The sequence below is a fragment of the Patagioenas fasciata genome, chromosome 20, assembly GCF_037038585.1.
Source record: "Patagioenas fasciata isolate bPatFas1 chromosome 20, bPatFas1.hap1, whole genome shotgun sequence".
Lineage (NCBI taxonomy): Eukaryota > Metazoa > Chordata > Aves > Columbiformes > Columbidae > Patagioenas > Patagioenas fasciata.
The window spans coordinates 10,714,869-10,734,559 of record NC_092539.1 but is presented as its reverse complement, the minus strand read 5'-3'; the positions used below and the strand labels follow the sequence as shown (position 1 = coordinate 10,734,559).

The 19,691-nt window shown below is 45.5% G+C and overlaps 1 protein-coding gene across 10 annotated transcripts in view; it reads left to right on the top strand.

Annotated features, from left to right (window-relative positions):
- The window catches only part of DENND1A (DENN domain containing 1A), a 139,023-nt gene that overhangs the window by 101,713 nt on the left and 17,619 nt on the right, over window positions 1–19,691 (top strand). For 9 of the 10 annotated variants that reach the window (XM_065853561.2, XM_065853558.2, XM_065853560.2 and 6 more), the window contains exons 14-19: window positions 5,968–6,069; window positions 6,588–6,675; window positions 7,249–7,289; window positions 8,992–9,063; window positions 10,152–10,208; window positions 13,438–13,560. In XM_065853561.2, the coding sequence (XP_065709633.2) occupies window positions 5,968–6,069; window positions 6,588–6,675; window positions 7,249–7,289; window positions 8,992–9,063; window positions 10,152–10,208; window positions 13,438–13,560 (483 nt within the window). The remainder of the gene's footprint in view (window positions 1–5,967; window positions 6,070–6,587; window positions 6,676–7,248; window positions 7,290–8,991; window positions 9,064–10,151; window positions 10,209–13,437; window positions 13,561–19,691) is intronic. The other variant, XM_071817390.1, reaches the window with a different exon arrangement.

The following is a 19,691-nucleotide window of genomic DNA, read 5'->3' as shown; positions in this document are numbered from 1 at the left end:
ATCTGCCAGAGCCTAGACATCTCTAACTCAGGGAAAATTTAAAGTTCAGTTCTGTTATATCCATTATATTTATAGAGATGTGGTTTTTGTTGCTTGGCTGAGAGAGTGGGATTTCATGGTTGATTTTTATGATTAGAGCTTCTCTCACGTTGCTTTAGTGAACTCAAAACCACTTTATTCTCCTTCTGCATCTCTATTAGCATCTAAATATTACATTAAAATATTTTCATCTTGAAAATAGCTGTTTTATTCAGTGTGGTCGTGAGGGTCATGATACAAAGGAGTCGTCTGCATCTTGCACAAAACCGTATTTCTGACATCTACTTGGGTGAATCCTGGAAGCTTCATTGATTTGGACAAGTTTGAGCTTTTCACATGAATCTAAGAAATCAAAAGAAAGTAAAATATTAACATTTGTGACCTCTAAACATATTGGTCAGTTCTACCCAAGTCTTGGCCAATTGCTCATTGGTTTTGCAGAGATTTTTTTTTTTAATTTTAAATTATTTTGTATTCTATTGTTTTAATAAGTGAAACATGCAAACAAAAGCTTGTCATTTATCTCATAGGAAATTCTTTGTGTAGATTGTGTTTCCAAGCACGGTTTTATATTTTGTCGTAGTATAAAATAACCCACATGAAGAACTGCACTGTAATTTTTCTGCTTTTTTGTATTGCCACTAATGTTCCACAATAGTTAAAATAGAAAAAGGCCTTTTTATTATAGGGAATCTGAATTGGTAGCTGCTTTGCATGCAGAACATACTGGCTTCAATGGGAGTATTGCTCATGGAATGATTGCAGAACCAGGCCCTGAAATTACCTTGCCGGCTAATGATAAAATCGCATGCAGGGCACAGGGGTTTTTGTGGAATAAATATAAGAGTGGAACAATATACAGTACACATTATACCAGTAATTTAAAGCATATTCAGGACAAAGAGAGAGTTCCTGGTGCAGGCAGCATCATAGAGATTTGCTGTATCTGATAAAGATTAGGTTTCTCAGCTCATAATACCATACTATTACTTTTCTTTTGTTAGGCTTTCAACACCTACACTCATGCATTGACACAATATCAAGTAGGAAGAGGAAGAATAGCCTCGTATTTAAGGTACTGAACAGGGATTAAAGAAATTTCGGTTCTTTTCCCTGGCTCTGCCAGAGACTTTTGTGACCGTGTACAAGTTACTTATTATTTTCATGCCTCTATTCTTGATCTGTGAAATGGTGATTTTTTTTTTTCTACTTTCTTGCTGGCTGCTTTGCACTTTATCTTCCAGGTTTGTTGCTTGAGTTGCAGAGACGCAAGGCTGGATCATTGCTCAGGGACAGCACACGGCTGTGCTGGGGGATCCAGGCATCGGGGCAGGCAATGGCTTGAACGAGCCGTACAAACACTGGCAGAGATGGCTCGCTCTACTACACTAACGTCTCTGTTAGAGAGACACTAACGGGGCTGTCCTGAGGATCCTGTACCGCTGAGGCCCCAGAGGCAGTCAGGACAATGGAGGAGTTTGCCTGGGTTGATGAGGACTGGGTTAGGGAGCAGTGAGGCGATCTGGACATCCATAAATCCATGGGTGCGTAGGGGATGCACCCGCGGGTGCTGAGGGAGCTGGCTGAGGTCATTGCTGGACCGCTCTCCATCGTCTTTGCCAAATCTTGGGAAACGGGAGAGGTGCCTGAGGACTGTTGATATTTTTCATGCAGTCTTTAGCTTAGAGCTCCAGTTGGTGTCTGGTTTTATAAAGGGAATTATGCAAGAATTTTGAGAATGCTTACAAAGTAAGATTTTGACATTTATTAACTTCCAATATCTACATGAGAAAACTGGGTTACAGCCCCCAACCACAAACAACTCTACTTTTTTGCAAGCTTTTTCTGTTTTGTTAGTTCAAGCTGCGTTCTCCTTCTCTGTAGTACAATCAGGAAAACCAGTGACCGTTTAGTGGTGCCCAGGTTAGGAGTTGGGGGAAGCACGTGAAGCGGTTTTGTGCCCCAGCCTGGGCTTTGTCTCTGGGCTGTTTTGCTCAGCCTGCTGGCCCCGCGGAGCTCGGCCGGGTGGCGCTGCGCGGTGGGGCTGCTGTCATTAACCACTCCGACTGCTGTCTCTTCGACTCACTGGCGATCACCTTTCTCCCTTTTATTTCTCCTTCGGTGGTGTTATTCCAACTTATTACAGGAGTTATCAGATCACATGCGGAAGAATGGCAGCTGTCAGAAATGCCAGTTCGCCAGCAATCGCAAGGGTTGCGAAATTAGACGAATGACCCATTTTGACTGATACTGTAAATCTTATAAAAGGTATACACTATAAAAAGTATAGATGCTGTAAATCTATTTAAAAAAAAAGAAAAAGTGGTAAGGATATTGTCTTTTGCTGTATCTCTACCAGAGGTTATATACCCTAGAGAGGAACCTGGAAACAGCCTGAAACTGGACTGGTAATGGAACAGTGTTTGGACAGTACAGTCTGTGTTGGTAAATACGTGTTTTTTAAATGCTTTTCAAGATTAGACTTAGCAATACTAATTTACCAGAACCAGTACTCGCTTTTTGAACGGTATTAATTTAGTTTTCTTTAGAAGTGTCAAATCTCTGAGCACGTGATTTCTTTGTTCCTGAGAAGCATCGTGAAATGCTAATAAAGCTGTGGTATCGTTTGCTTAATGCAGAGTATTTGATCTATGCTTTCTTGATTCCATTATGACTGAGGCAGATGCAAAGAGCTTTCTTGTGCTAAATATATGGACTGCTTATGGGGAGGTTATTTGTCGTGGCGGTTGCAAACTGAACGAGCTTGTGTCCTATCAGGTGTCTGTCACCAATTTCACATTTTCTTTATGGAATCCCGCTGGCTGACTGATGATCCTTCTTCAGCTCTGATGAGCTCATCTTGCCCTGACGTCGTAATCACAATTCCTGAAGGGTCTGCAGAGCAGTTCCTTGCCTTTGGTTGCTGTTGGGTCTGACACTGACATATAGATCCAGATCAGGAAGATCATCCTTCTGTCTTTGCTTCATTATAATTCTGGATCACCGAAGGATGATGATTCCTAGAATATTCCTACAGGCTTTGTCATTTGCAACGTAACCAATTTTAGTAAAGGATGTGGTTGTTTGCACCATCTAGGCAGTGATAACCCGGTGATGTATGAACCTCCTGCATGACGTTCTTGCACGTTTGGGGTTTTGCCGCACCGTGTGCTGACACTGGAGCCGCAGCCTGGGGGCTGGCACCTTGTCATCTTCCTCTGCGCCTTTAAATTCCACCCACAGTTTTTCATTTGGTGGCTGGTTTACAGAGCAGCTCTAATGGCTTGTGTGTTTATTAGAGAGGCTTTGAAAGAGCACCTCCATGGTTTGAAGGCACAGCAGCGCAAAATTCACTACCCTGCACCACATGCTGACCGTGGTAATGCAGAAGAGGTTACATGTGTCTTCCATGGCATCGCTTCTAGGGTTGGCTAAACAAAGTCTTCCGTTTGGGTTGTTGGTTGGTTTTTGTGTGTGTTTTGGGTTTTTGTGTGTGTGTTGTTTTTGTTGTCGTGTTTGTGTGGGTGCTTTTTTGGGGTTGGTTTGGGGCTGTTCTTGTTTGGTTTGTGGTTGTGGTTTTGGTTTGTGGTTGTGGTTTTGGTTTGTTGTTTGTTTGTGGGGTTCTTTTTTCCCCTTAGAATCAAGTTTTGTGAAATCTTTGCTTGTGGATATTTAAGGTGCTGACGAATCAAGGCCTAAATTCTAATTGTTGGAAACAGCAAGTTTAGGAGCTGATGGGTTTACCAGGACAAGTCATTACAATTGTTTTACATGTGAGCAAGACTCTTCGTTTCACAAAATGTTTGCAGTTCTTAGCATGTTCCCTCATGTATTATGTCACCTGTCGGTGAAAGCAGGGCTGATTAGCTTTATAATTTACAGTTAACTAAATCTGGCAAGAAAATGCTCTTATTGTCCATCCTGTGTTTTTGTAATGAAGCGGTGGCTGGGGGTTAGCCACAGCCTGCTCACCCTCCCGGAGGTCGCAGGAGGATGGAAGGGACTAATGCATTCCAAGCTGAAAAGCTCACGCTTGACCTTGATGATTAAAGTTTTTCCTATCATCTGGCAGCAGTTGAGCCTGAATTGTCTCTTAAGAAGTCAAAAGGTCTAATCAACCCAATGAACAAACTCAATCATTAGTACTTTGGGAAGGAAGCGTGTTAACATGATCGTACTGCCGGGCTCCCGGCCGCAGCGTGGGGCTCGCGGCAATGGTGCAGCGGCCAGGGCGGCTGCTCTCGCTGTGCTGGACGTGCAGTGCAGCAGAGGAGCGTTCACTGGGGCAGGACCTGGTTCTTCCCACAATGTTCGTACTCTTCTCTGGCCATGGGAGAAATTTTTGATTGGCGAAGTTTGTAGGAAGGGCTGCTCGTTTCCTTTCAAGTGTTTTCTGGTAAGCAACTTCTCTGATCACAAGTTGATCTACACTTCTCTACATATATTGCTCCCAGCTCTTTTCACACTTCAGATTGTATCTACCTCAGAGGCAAATATTGTTCAGACATCTTTTATTAGGTTCTGGTAGCTGAATTTGGTGGGAAAGCCTTTTTCCTGCTGGTCAAGTAGAGGCTGCCCCCTGTTGTTTGCTGTGCTGTTTCCCAGGCCCTGCTGGGAAAGCGGCTGTTGCTGCAGCTTCCATACAACAGACGGATTTGGTGTCTCCTGAGACCTTCCCTTACTAAGTGCTGTATCATCTTGGTGATCCTGGTGGTCACATTCACTGCGGGCCAGGAAGAATGTTATTACCGCAGCCTGATTATTTGAAGCCAAACATTCCTTCCCTTGCCTCATAAACGGCATTAAAAACCTGTAGAACTGTTTGCACGGTCTGGTTCTGCTGGCGAGGTCGGTGACGTCTGGGGACGGAACCAACCATGGGGTCCATCAGACCTTGGGGAACGTGTCAGTGAGGGAGTTGAGTCGGTTGTGACCTCAGTAAGACGGTGAATACCACTGGATTTTAAGAAGTGAGAGTCATCAGTTTGACTCAGTGTCCTCCTAGTGTGGGTTGGGTGTTAGAGGTCCTGGGCCACACAGTGGCTTCAGAAATTGGTGTGGAAAAACGGCCATGCTCGAAGCAATGCTGTGCCATGGGGGTTTTTAGCACAGTGCTTTTAGTGGCCCTGTTATTGCGACTTTACACAGCCAATGATAAATGATACTGCTAATATAAAAAGCTCTCAGAACGATACCACCCTTTTAAAGGGAGTGCTTTAAGGGTTTTTGCTATCTAATATTGATTTTAAACACTCAACAGATGAAGAGTCCGAATATATTTTGAGTATGAAAAAGCCTCCGTATCAGTATAATTTTATCATTGTTTGTTACTTTCTTGTTTTTAATTCAATAAAAATATCTGCTTGCTACACTGAGTATTTGTAGATTGAAGTGTGGAGGGAATTCGTGCCCTGGTGGCAGATGCGCAGCAGACTTCAGCGGAGCAGAACTCATTAAAAGAAGATAAAAGTAGAGCTGCAAAACAATTTCTGTCTTTTGCCAACAAGTTGTGAAAAAGGGAAATTTCCCTCATTCAGTCTATGGAATCTGTTCCTCTGAACAGCACAGACATTCCTGCCTGGTTTGTGCAGGTTAACTGCAGATAAGCAGAACATACTGAATTTGGCTGACTGTGTGTCAGATTTTGGGGACATTAAATAAAATTACCTTTTTGGATGGTGAAAGCTCCTTCACCAACATTAGCGAAATGTGCGTAAAGCAAATGTGGTTCATTTTAACGATACACAGTTTGTAGATTCCAACCTGTTTCTCATGATTGGAACCTGGAAATAAACTACAGTTTACTCTATGTTGTGTAAGGCATACTTTATTTACCTCTTTATTTTGGAAGGAAGTAGATAAAATGGAGAGTGGATTCCAATGGATTCTGACAAAGCTTTTCAGTGTTGAATGCTCTGAACTCCGCAGGGTGAGCCCATCACTTTTTGTGAGGAGGCGTTCGTGTCCCACCGCTCGGCTCTCATGAGGCAGTTTCTCCAGAACGCCATTCAGCTCCAGCTCTTTAAGCAGGTACTGCCTTAATTGCTTGAATGTAGAATCAGATCCTTTAACAATGCAATTGGGTTTTTTGAAGGCTGTTTCTATATTCCTTGATCTGTCAGCCACCTTAATTCCCGCTGGCCGACTTGGCTCAGGTGCGGGTGATAAGGCTTTCCGGAGTTGAAGAGCTGTATGGCTTTTCCCCCTGAAGGTCTCTGTGCTCAGTTCTGATCTGAACATACTTAGAGCCAATATATGTCCTGTAAGCTTTGTACAGAAAGCATATTACTGTTAAACGTGATACGACTGCTTCAGGGAAGCTGAAAACATGTATGTGTAGACACACACGTGCTGTTTTTGCAGTGAAGCAGCATTACCTTTTTGCATTGGTAAACGTTTTGCGAGTTTTGGTTGTGTTTTCGTTCCATTTAGAGTCACTCCCCAATAACAGGGAGGTTATTCTAGCAAACGCAGAGTAAAGTCTTTAAGAAAATATCGATAAAGGATGGGATGGTTGATGTGTTTACGCTCTTCTAACCCTGATGTAGTTCATTGATGGCCGTCTGGATCTTCTGAACTCTGGAGAGGGCTTCAGTGATGTTTTTGAAGAAGAGATAAATATGGGAGAATATGCAGGTAAGAAATACACTATTTTCAAGCCATTTCAGACACTGTTCTTGACTTACCGTTCGTGGGCTGTCATGATGCAATGGGTCATTGCGGTTACTCACCTAAATAACTGAGGCTGCATTGATCCCTGTAGCTTGAAGTGTCTTAAATTTTTGTTCTTTCCTCTTGTTAATAACTTTGAGTAATGTATTGTAATCTGAATGAAGTCTTTTCAGTCTTACAAAACCTCAGCTTTACCCCTTGGCTAAAGTGCAACTAAAAGAGTTCTTGTAATGGGGGATACTAAAAAACCTTGGCTTTACCCAGGATCACCTTAATGTCTTTTAGCAGTCTTAAAACACTTGGTGTTCTCAAATGTCTTAAAGACAACCCAGATAAAATAGAAATGCCTCTTAGCAAGTAAAAGAAAAATGGTAGATCATCAGTTTTTGGTTGTGTTCCCATTAGAAGGATGGTTGTCCTGTTCTGTTTCTGGACTCTCCCTGCTCCCAGAACCAGCGAGTGCTGCACTTCACATTTGCAGTTTGTTTTGTATTTGGCAGAGAGTTACAGATGGTTTGTTTTTGTGATTCTCCCCAGGTAGTGACAAGCTGTACCACCAGTGGCTCTCCACAGTCAGGGTAAGAACACAACCTTCTCGCAGCAGCCCTTGGAATTCTTGCTGCCTGTGGGGCAGCTCTGTGAGCTCCGTCCGCACAGCATCACTGACGCTGCCCGCAGGCTGGAGCTGGGGCCGGTTGGGTTGGGCAAAACTAATGCACTCTTCAGATGAAGAGCAGAATTAAAAATACACTAAAAAAAGTCACCAGAGGAATTCTCTAGTTTTGAATCGCGCTTTTAGTGTCTTAGAGACAGTATAAGTTGGGGAATGACCTATTAGAGAGCAGCGTAGGGGAAAGGGTCCTGGGGACAGCAGGGTAACCATGAGCCAGCACTGGGCCCTTGTGGCCAGGAAGCCAATGGTACCTGGGGTGGGTTAGAAGGGGGTGGTCAGTAGGTCAGAGAGGTTCTCCTGCCCCTCTGCTCTGCCCTGGGGAGACCACACCTGGAATCTTGTGTCCAGTTGTGGCCCCTCAGCTCCAGAAGGACAGGGAACTGCTGCAGAGAGTCCAGCGCAGCCACCAAGATGCTGAAGGGAGTGGAGCATCTGCCGTGTGAGGAAAGGCTGAGGGAGCTGGGGCTCTGGAGCTGGAGAAGAGGAGACTGAGGGGGGACTCATTAATGTTTACAGGTATATAAAGGGGCAGTGTCAGGAGGATGGAGCCAGGCTCTTCTCGGTGACAACCAGTGATAGGACAAGGGGTAATGGGTTCAAACTGGAACACAAGACGTTCCACTTAAATATGAGAAGAAACTTCTTCCTGGTGAGGGTGGCAGAGCCTGGCCCAGGCTGCCCAGGGAGGTTGTGGAGTCTCCTTCTCTGCAGACATTCAAACCCGCCTGGACCCCTTCCTGTGGAACCTCAGCTGGGTGTTCCTGCTCCATGGGGGGATTGCACTGGATGAGCTTTCCAGGTCCCTTCAACCCCTGACACTCTGGGATTCTGGGATCTCTGGAAATATAATTTTGCCCTGAAATAAGAGATTTCTAAGATTTTATTCCTTGGATTTTCCCCATCTCCTGTATGTATCAAACAAGGTGCTGTACAGCAGCAGTCAGTGGTGTGTGAAGATGTGTAAAACTCTGACCAGACGAGCAGATTATTCTGTCTTATGACTTTTGCTATGTTCACCACGTGCAGTTCAGCTTTTCCCGAATTAATGTTTATGACTGGAGTTAGATTTCATTTTCCCTCAATTTATCCCTTTATCAACTACTTAGATCTCTAAAGAGGCAGCATGTTTTTAAGAGATAGTATTGTGGGATCGTGAGAAGGAAAATAAAGGGAGATGTTGTTCACATTGAGTGTACGAGCTCTCCTGAACCGAATTTTCTGCCTCACGCTGAGTGTTTGCTGGGACGCTCGTGTTGTAAACTCGGGGGGATTTCAGTGCGTGTACAGGACGCGCTGGAGGGTGAGGGAGCAGCCGCAGGGCCCTTGGGGCCTCCTGGGAGATAAGGGCTCTGCATTGGGAGCCCCTGATATCTCTCATTTGCAGACTGCAGAGTTAAACAGAATTGGGGTTCCTCTGCAAAACCAGAGAAACATTGGGTATGTTTTTCCCTGTGTTCTTTTTCCTTACATTTACCATTTTAGTGCACAGCTCTGCTAATAAGAATAGTTAATGCTTTGTTATTTGAAGTTAAGAATGGTGGATTTTAGATTGCTGTTTGCTTTGAAGAGCTTTGATAAAAATTGTTCTATTGTTACTATAATTATAGAAAGGAAGTGGAGCCATTCTGAATACAGTAAAGACCAAGGCTAACCCTGCCATGAAGACTGTCTATAAGTTTGTAAGTATCAATACCGGCTTACTACTGAGATAAGAGTGTAATTACAATTCTGGTTTAACCTTTCCAATGAAACTCAAGACCTGAATTCATTTTTATTGGACTCACAAAATTACTTCAAATACACATTCATCTAAATTTCAAATTTAAATGCAAAAGTCATTTTGAAACTTAATCATAATTGAAATGCAAAGGAGAAGGGGAACTTGTGATTTCTTTTGAAAGTATAGATGATAAATTCTATTTATTACGCAGACCTATTTCTGGGAAATGGTGCCTGTATGCTCTGCTAAGCAGCTCTACCATCTCATCATTACTCTGTTGGAAGTCATTGTTACCTCGGGTTTCTCTGCTTGCAGCTTCATCGAAATAAGGGAATCCTCTCATTTTCCAAATTGTTTCCATCTTTTCTAAATGTCAGTTAATTTTCCCTTGAGATTTCTTCTACCTGCTTATTTAGAGCCCAGCTTACTGAGTTATTCTTTAAATGAAAATGTTTCCCGTTCTGTTAACAAACAGCTCGTATGTTGCTGTGTTATCATGTATGGCTGCCAGCTTCCCCGTGCAAGATAAAACAAGCAAGGATTTCATATCAGCTCCATTTTAGGAAAGAATGCTACAGAAAGCACTGAGATAACTGTTCCAACTTTGATTTTCTCCTGCCTTCCCGCAGCCTGGCAGAGATTAGGCAGAGATTAGGCAGAGATTAGGCAGAGATTAGGCAGAGATTAGGCAGAGATTAGGCAGATGAGGCAGAGATGAACTGTCCCGAGTGCAGTGCTTCCTGGAGCTGTTGGTGGTTCCCTTAGGTGAACAGTGAGAGGTGCGGAACGGGAAAGGATGAACGCTGAACATGGCTTCAAAACAGAACCCCCAGTTTGCAGCTGCCGTGTTTGTGTGTCGGGGGTGGTGGTTTGCTTTCTTTGGGTTTTTTAGCTTGCTATTTGTTTTAATATGTTTTGGGTATCCTGTTACAGTTTTTCCTTGCTGTTTTTAGTAACTAGAGAAGGTGAACCTTGACGCACTGAAATCCAGCATTGTCGCTGCTGGAAATAGAAGGGGATTTTAACTTAAATTAATTTTTCATGCAGGCAAAAGATCACGCAAAAATGGGAATAAAGGAAGTGAAAAACCGCTTGAAGCAAAAGGTACTTGAAGTTCTTATTCAAAATGTATAAGCACCATGTATGAAATACTTAGCCACAAAAAGCATTATGCGATCAATAGGAAGCTGTTTGATAGAGTGTTGTTAGCACACTTCAAAATGCATTACCAGCTGTCCTGGATTTTTCGCACTGTTATAAATATTCACAGGCAGAAAAACCCTGTCTCCAAATACATTAAGGCTCTGACTTAAACGCACAAAAGCCAGCAAATGGAGTGTTGTGTTTGGAGCGGTCCCTGTCCTGTCCTTTGTGTGCTGCGGAGGGGACTCCGCGGAGCGGGAGATTGTCCTGCGGCATCGGCAGGAACTTTGTGCAAATGCTGAATTGTTGTTATTTTCACAGTCATCTCTCAGGAAAATAGTGTGGTGTCGGTCATTGGGAAGAGGATTTCTGTGTTTCACCAGTGTCTGCTGCGAAGTTTAGGCATAAAGGAAGTGAAATATGTAGAGCTGGTGTTCATTTTAAGTTTGAATTATTGCAGAAAAAATTCTCAGACTGTTTGTTGTTCTCCAAAATGTCTTTGTTTGGTTGTAAATGATTCCTTTCCAAGAATTTTTGCCGAATTTGAGATGCTAGTCTTTCATCTTCTAAGGGTAACCTCAGGTTCTTTTTAAACTGAACTTACTATCTGCTGCATTTTAACATATTATTTTCCATTATCAATACAGAAGGTGTGCAGGCCGCTGGAAGGAAAAGTCAAATATAAACATCCCTTTTCCAGCTTTCGCCGCCAAATATGAGCAGCTTCTGTACAAACTGGAATTTAAAAATGCAATAAAGCTCGAGGTCTGCTTCCTCCAACTCTGCATAGCAATGCTGACCTCTTAAATATAATCAAGAGCCCATTTTGCCCTTGGTCTGCTCCAGTCTTGGGTTTGAATTGCAAATGGGAAATGCAGGATTGACCTGTTGAGAGGTCACTGTGGTGTGTGGAAGGTCCTTCTTTAATATGATAGTCGAGATTGAATGGGGCTCTATTTCCATCCCTTGTTCATTTGTGGTACAGTATTTCAAAGCAACAGAAATAGTTTTCAGAGGATTCTTATGAGTGAAAGCAAATAATTGTTAATAGATACAGCATGGCAGCTTTATTTTATATCTGAGACGGTACTTTTTGCTTCCTTTTTTCTTTTCCTTTCTTTTTTTCTCTTTTTGGTCGAGGCTGCTTTTCCATTTCACAAATGGACCATGGTGGTCAAGTCACTCTGCTGTTGCCTTGTTTGAAGCTTAACTACATAGAATTAGGAAGAAGGAGGAATATGAATGGTACCGTCCTCAACTTTCAGTAAGGAGAATGTAACTTACTGGAAGCTTCTGCATAAGACAATTTATCTAAGTGGTTGGGCATTTGGCATTAATGTATTCAACATTATTTTACCTCCTAGAGCCCCGCGTGGCTCCAGTTAATGTGTGTTACCAGTGGGCTGTTGTCAGCGCTTTATTATCAGTAGAGCTGGACACAACTCATCAAGGGTTATAAAATAACCTGAAGGATCCTTTTAGACGTTCTGGGATGTGGTTTTTTGCTCTTCTAATAGACAGAATTTGTCGTCCATTGCAAAAGGTCCCTAGAAAATTGACTAATGTGTGTTTGAACAGAATAAACCCTTATTCAGTTTACAGGGTAAACTTTACATATTGGTAAATATACATCTTACTCATTTGCTGAAGTTCCTCCTTTAAAATAAAACAGGCAGTAGAGATTGCGGCTGGGCGGTCGGGTGTGGGGCGAAGCGCGCTCTGCATCTGCAGAAGGAACGCTGGGCGCATTTAGTGTGGGCATACTTGTCTAGAAATAGGTAGAGAAAGTTGGTATTTAATGGTGTTACGTTCCAGAACAGTATATATGTACGGTGCCGCCGTGTACTATGTGATTCCAAAACTGACCAGGTCCCTTGGCAGCTTGTCGCTGTTTCAGAGTTTGGCTTGGACAGAAGCTTCCAAGTCTCGTTGTTGTTTTCGGGCGCTTTGTCACTAATTCGTGCACTTTGTGGAGTGTTTCTAAAGACAAGGCAGCGTGTGCAGCTGCAGCGCGGGGGAGGAAAAAGTTTTTCTCTCTAGTTTGACCTTAACAAGTTGTTAATTTTCCCAACGATCCTCGTGCCCATATTGGTGAACCATGGCTCTACCAGCTGGATCTAAAAAGGTCTCTCAGCTTCTCTGTGGAGCAGACAAAGCCCCTTAGAAAGTCCATCCAGCTTGTTGTTTCATTTGACCTAAACACATGAGGTCAGCCCGTGTCCAAAGGAACCGTTTCTAATTGGCCATCAGCTTCCATGTCTCATTATTGTGCCTCGGCGAGGCGGGAGCTGGAGGGGGCAAGGCAAAGGTCCGCAATCAAAGCGGTGGCTGGGGCAGCAGCCGCCTTGGGTCAGTCTTGCAGAGCCACAGTGTGTGCAGGTTTCTCTCTATATTTACCAGGCATTATTTCCTTGACATTGTTGCAAAGAGATGTGAGGTTTGGGGCCCACTGCGTTCCCGACTATTTCTTAACTGACTTTCAAACTCTTTTCTCCTTCTGCGATTCCTTATGTCTGCATGCCTTTGTCTTTTTCAAAACCTGTGTTACATACACCACACGTACTCCTGCCAAGTTGTTTGGCCTCGGTGGATGGGTCACTTCTGAAGATGAGGACTAATGGCAAAAGCAAAGCAAACCAAAAAAGCATCCTGCCCGGCCGTTTGCTTTACAGTCTCCCCAAGGCATGGTCCGTACACACAGGCTCAAAATGCAAAGCTAACTAAGCTGTGAGTTTCGTCTCTCCTCGCCACTTCCACAAGCAATTGTTCTGCTACAGATAATTCTGTGCGGTATGTAAATAAAACGACTGGTTTTATGTAGGTTTGCACAAAGCAGAGGAGCCATGTCCCTAGGTTTCTGCTGAATTTCTTCCTAGAATAAAAATGTTGAGCTATGGGGTTTTTTTCTCCCCATATATTTCCTGGCTTTTGCATGTTTAAGTCAGACGTTTTATTGAACGTGTCTCTTTGCGTCCAGCACTGGGATTAGGAGGAGAGAGTGGTTGTGTACAAGCTCTGATTGACAAAGTACAACAAAATGTTTTACTGTGATGATGTTTTCCTTCCCGTCCCTTTTTCCCCCTGACACCCCAATTGTCAGTCAGCGGTGCCCTCTAGTGCGTCCTTTGTGCCCCCTGCCCTTGACCCAGAGCGCTCCCGGCCCTGCCGCTCACCTTGTCGTCCCGCGCAGGACATCGCCGAGAACGGCTGTTCGGTGCCGGAGGAGCCGCCGAGGACGGCGCCGTCGCCGTTGGTGGAGAAGGACCCTAAATTAAGAGAAGACAGAAGACCAATCACCGTCCATTTTGGTCAGGTATGTCTTAGCGTGCGGTTGCTTTCAATTGTGTGACTCGGCAAAAATAGTTCAGAGAAAATTCACAATAACGAATATACCAATTGTTCCATTATTTTTTTGGCAAATGAATTGCGTTGTTATAGATCGATTTCTGTTGTATCTATTTAAAGATTTTAAAGGCCGTATTTTTTTCTGGGGTTTACTGCTGCCTTTTGTTCACATGACGATTTTGAGGAAAACATTCTAACAGAATGGCAAGAGGGAAGCGTAATCATTATAGCAATTTTATAAACTGTTTTGCTGTTCTTTTAGCAGGCGAAGTGCTATAGCCCTCAGGACTGAGGATGTATCATGTAAAATGTCCTCTGTTATCTAACCAGATCATTAGTGTCAATATGGAACATCCAACTATTAAAGCATTTTATCATTCTCTGAAAATTAAATGTGATGAACTAAGATGGAAAAAAATCAATTAATAGCTTATTAGTGTACTCTGTATTTCAGTATTGACAGCCGAGCTATACACATTAGTTATGTTCTGCTTCTTTTGATATGTCTGCAGAGGAGAGAGTTTGGTCATGTGGGGTTTTTAAGAGCTAATTATTTAGAAAATGTAGTTGCTGTGATTTTTTTCCATGGAAAAACACACAGTATTTTCTGAGGTTGCCAGTGTTCCCCATTAAGTGTAGCCCGACGCAAAAACCAACATTATTTCTGTTCACGGTTCTCCTTTCTTTGTATCTGTTTGTTACAGTATGATGATCAGAAAACAGGAGTGAATACCTGATTTTGTCTAAGGAAACATAGTGTAATTTTAAAACAATTGTGAAGTAAGTGGGAATTCAAGCAGGTGAAGCAAAGCAGTTTGTAGAGGAGTGCCTATGGACAGAAGCTCGTGGTTGGCGCTCCACGAGATCCAGCGGCTGCTCAGAGCAGTGTTGGCTGTGTCACTTCACAATTAGCCGTGTTTCTTTCAGAACTTTCACCACTGTGCTATGTGTAAATTCTTGGAGACTTTTTCTTAAAACAGTTTCTCTTCCAATGAAATATTTGAGGAGGGGGTTATTTTTCACTTGCTTTCTGTGCCAGTACAGTTGAGAGGAATTGGGGCTAATGGAGAAACGTAGCCATCCAGCTCTAGCAGGAAGATGGCATTTCATGGAAAGCAGTCAGAAACCCAGATAACACTGTACTTCGTTCATTTCCTTTACGTTTTTATGAAGGATGGATGGTTCAAACATTTTGGTCAATTAATGAGATATATAATCGAGTGGAAAGTGCAGATTTAAATGCACGAGGTTTTTTAACGGTCGCTTTCAGGTTTTTTACCGATCACGCTCTGTGTGTGGGAGAAGCACGCATCGGCTTTCCTGCCCGCTGGGTGCGGCCGAGGGCTCGTTGGGTGCGGCCGAGGGCTCGCTGGGTGCGGCCGAGGGCTCCTTGGGTGCGGCCGAGGGCTCCTTGGGTGCGGCCGAGGGCCCCTTGGGTGCGGCCGAGGGCTCGCTGGGTGCGGCCGAGGGCTCCTTGGGTGCGGCCGAGGGCTCCTTGGGTGTGGCCGAGGGCTCCTTGGGTGCGGCCGAGGGCTCCTTGGGTGCGGCCGAGGGCTCCTTGGGTGTGGCCGAGGGCTCCTTGGGTGCGGCCGAGGGCTCCTTGGGTGCGGCCGAGGGCTCCTTGGGTGCGGCCGAGGGCCCCTTGGGTGCGGCCGAGGGCTCGCTGGGTGCGGCCGAGGGCTCCTTGGGTGCGGCCGAGGGCTCCTTGGGTGCGGCCGAGGGCTCGCTGGGTGCGGCCGAGGGCTCGCTGGATGTGGCTGAGGGCTCGCTGGATGTGGCCGAGGGCCCCTTGGGTGCGGCCGAGGGCCCCTTGGGTGCGGCCGAGGGCTCGCTGGGTGCGGCCGAGGGCTCGCTGGATGTGGCCGAGGGCCCCTTGGGTGCAGCCGAGGGCTCGCTGGGTGCGGCCGAGGGCTCGCTGGCCGAGGGCGCTGTGCTGGCCACACGTCCCAGAGCTGCTGCCGCCCGGCAGGTGCTGGGCTCTGCGCAGCCTTTGTCCCTTCCCACTCCTTTTTTCCTGATAGCCCAGTGCCAAAATGAAAATTAAATCCTGCTTTGAGTCAAGAGGAAATGATGTTCAGGTTTATGAAATATAAATTAAGGCTTTGGGGAGGAAAAAGGCAGCAAGCTTTACTGTTTAAATGGGAAATGGCTTCTAACTAGTGATTAAAGGCAGAGATTTTAGTGTCACTTTTAACTCTGTCTAGAATACAGTAGGTGGGAACAATTAAAAAGCCACAAGAACTCTGAAATAAGGGCTGTTTGTGCATTCACAGTCCTTATAAACTGAAGAGGATGAAAGAGGCTTTTTTTCCCATTGTCACTTGCTTTCCGTGTCTGCTGCTGTTACGCTGGTGTATATGGGAAAGGCAGACTTTTTTAAAATGCATGCATGCGGATGAGGGTCAAGCCCCGCGTATCAGTAATGCAGCGCGGCTGGGCCGTGGCGCTGCAGCGAGAGCCTACCCACGGCAGCGAGATGCTTTAATTGAGACGTGCTGTCAAAGTGACAAACACATTTGCATACAGTCTATTTATTTTCGTTGGAAAGGTCTGCAGTCTGCTGTTGGTTGAACATTCTTAATCAGCTCGCTGTAAGTGAGCCGGCAGCTAGCTGTCCTGTGCTGGGTGCTTCTCTTCATTACATGACAGATTAGCTAACGGGGGATGGGCTAGCCAGCCAGCAGCAACCTTTAATTTTAACTCATTATCTCTCACCCTAGAGTGAGGTACTTTCCAGCTTTTCCAAGTACAGTTGTGGATCTGCAGTCGTTAGGCTACAAAAAATAGTGAAATATCTTAAAATGTCTCTATAGCACCTCAGCTGATTGTTCACAAAAATTTAGCAGCAATTATCTGACTGTGTGGGATTCTGTGGTGTTGTAGCTCATCCTGGTTATCAGACACTGCTCGAGAGGGTTGCTTTTCCTGGAGTTGTTTTAACAGTGTTTTCTGTAGTGCTAAGACACTGGGAGAGCTCTCGTTGGTGGGGAAAGGAGGGTTTGGCGAAGGGGGGCGGCGGTGGCGAGCACGGCGCTCGGGGTGCACGGCCGCCTCGGGTCCGCACGGCGCTCGGGGTGCACGGCCGCCTCGGGTCCGCACGGTGCTTGGGGTGCACGGCCGCCTCGGGTCCGCACGGCGCTCGGGGTGCACGGCCGCCTCGGGTCCGCACGGTGCTTGGGGTGCACGGCCGCCTCGGGTCCGCACGGCGCTCGGGGTGCACAGCCACCTCGGGTCCGCACGGCGCTCGGGGTGCACGGCCGCCTCGGGGGTGCACGGCCGCCTCGGGTCCGCACAGCGCTCGGGGTGCATGGCCGCCTCGGGTCCGCACGGCGCTTGGGGTGCACGGCCGCCTCGGGTCCGCACGGCGCTCGGGGTGCACGGCCGCCTCGGGGTGCACGGCCGCCTCGGGGTGCACGGCCGCCTCGGGTCCGCTCTGCTCTGTGATCTTCACCGGCTGATCTGGACTGCAGGTCGATTTTGTCTGATTTCACAAGTGTGTTGGTTGGTGAGTTCTTGGTATCTCTAGACCCCAAACAAACAAGAACATTCATAAGTTGCCTGTATGCCACAAAAAAAAATACTCTGGGTGCTAATGTAAAGAACTGTGAAACAAATGGAAAATATATTCATGTACTAAAACAGTTTATCTGGCTGTGAAAACACTTATCCAAGTTCTCTTCCCAGCTGATTCTTGCTGCTGTTAAACTTTCGCGGGCCATAAAATGGAAGTTGCCTCCTTATTGATGTTTTGGCTACTTGGTCTAGATAAACACGTTCATTTTTTCCATTCATGATCTGCACTTCAACATGCAGAACAAACAGCTCGGCTTTGTAGGGCAGGTTTCTTCTTCAAGAAGATTAAATGGCATTAAGAGGTCAGAGGGAAGATGGGGAGAAACCCAGCCGGCTGCATTCCAGAAATGCGGAGCGGGCGCTGGGGCCGGGGCGGCAGAGGGAGGGGGGATTATCTGCGGGGTGGGAGGAAGGCTCCTGGCCAGACCCTGTGACTCCCTTCACACCCAGGTGAGCTGGAACAATAGCGGATTCCCCTGGATCACAGCAGGCATTGTGTGGCACTGGGGTAGAAACCAAAGGGGAAAGGGGAAAACAAGTTCATTTTCCAATATTCACGCAACAGTGTGCTGTGCTTGCAAAGCCGGCCTCCTGCTCTTGCCGCTCTGAACCGTCTGACAATAGAGGTACCTTCATTACGAAAATGAGCTTCCATTCCACTCTGCCCCACTGACAAGCTATATGATCTCCCCGTTCCTTTCCATTGAGCCACATGGAGTTTCCTTCCTCTCTCCATTAGATTCTTTGTGGATGTAGCAAAGGTATAAGCCTTGTTCTTTAAAATGATTTTGTCTTCAGAAAGCGTATTTTCTACCCTCATTTCTTCTCACCCGTTTCTTTGACTGTTTCTTTCAGAAAGAAATTCACAGTTGCTCAGTAAAAGTCACCTTGCAAGAAAGGCCAGTGTATTGGCCCAGAAGGACTTGTCCATCCAATGTCTGCTCGAGACAGCTCAAATGTCCCATCGGGTTCTGTGGGGACAGTGTTCTTAGTCAGGGGAGTAAAAACAATGGCAGTGGACAAGAAAATAACACGTGTGTTTGAAATCCTGCTTTGTGGTGCGCAAGATTTGCAGAAATGGCAATCCGTGGGATGGGAGTTCTCTAACTGAAGGCTTGCACTCTTGTCATGCGTGTAAATATTTGACAAGTGAGACCTGGTGCTCGCTTTAGGAAGACGTGCACCACCCGCAGAGCATACCCAGGGGTTACTGCCTCTCCTGCACTCACTTGCCAGCATTTTCTAATGAGACAGCTACGTCTTCTTCAGCTCCTACGGCGATGTGGTGTGTACGCAGCACATGCGATGGAGGAATTCATGCTTTGCAGGAGGATAATGTGGCTGCAGCCCCGCACCCAGCAGATGTGTTCACCCATGAAAAAGCGCATTCTGGGATATGACTTTTACTGTTTTCCAACTGTCTTGGCATTTCAAGCGCTTCTTAAACAGGGATGTTCAGAATAAATTTACTGCCCTGGGTACATGAGAGTCAGATGCCGTAACACTTGGATGTATGGAGAAAATATTGTGGTTGAGCTGACCTCCTATGGCTCTGTGACAAGCAATAGCAGCTGGAACATATCTGCAGAATCTCCTTGTTAGTCCTGTTATGCTGAAGGACCCATAAATATCTCGTAGAGAGTATCTTGGTCCATCACTGCTGGCATGTGGAAGAAGAATTGTGCTTTATAAATAATACATATAAAATAAATACATCAGTACATACAAGGCTAACCAAATCACCTGGATTGACAACCTGAGAAAAACTCAGAGGCTCTTATGGATGACTTGCTTAGTCTATCAATGTAGATCAGCATCCAGAAGCTTCTTATGTATTACTTATGAAGCTGATACGTGCAGTAAGGCCAGAACTGTCTAAAATGACCTCTGGGCCCCTGGATTAAACCAGAAGATTAAAGGGAGAGTATGTGAAACATAGGATTCTTCTAACTGCTAACCCCACTGCGGTTGCTTGTTTGGCCAGGCGTTTTTGGGATTTGCCCTTCAGAACCGGACTGATGAATACCCAGTAAAACGGCTGCGAGTGCTGTGCCGCAGGGACGGGAGCCGCGTCCTGAGTGCGTGCGGAGGAGCAGCCCCTCATTACGCAGCCTGCCTCGCTGAATGATGGAGCCGAGTGAAGCAGATAGTCAGTGCTGTTTATAGAACTCCTTAAATGAGAGACCATCTCTTTTTTTCTTCTTCTCCTGTACAAATATGCTGCTTGCTGGAGAGGAATAGCTGTTAGAAGATAATAAGGGATGTGTCCATTTTCCAACATTTTGAATCACGTGGGTTCCATGATCTCCTTGATCTGAATTCCAGTGTCTGGCCCGCAGAAAGCCCAATGCAAAGCTGACAAAATGACCAGTTAAAAAAGAAAACACGCACAAGATAACGTGGCTTTTTTCTTTGTATTTAATACTGCATTGCTGGATTTTCCACTGTTTTAAATGAAAAATATATATAGTTAGTTCCATGTTGACAATGTCCTTGAGGATTTGACAGTGAGATTTTCCAGCAGTT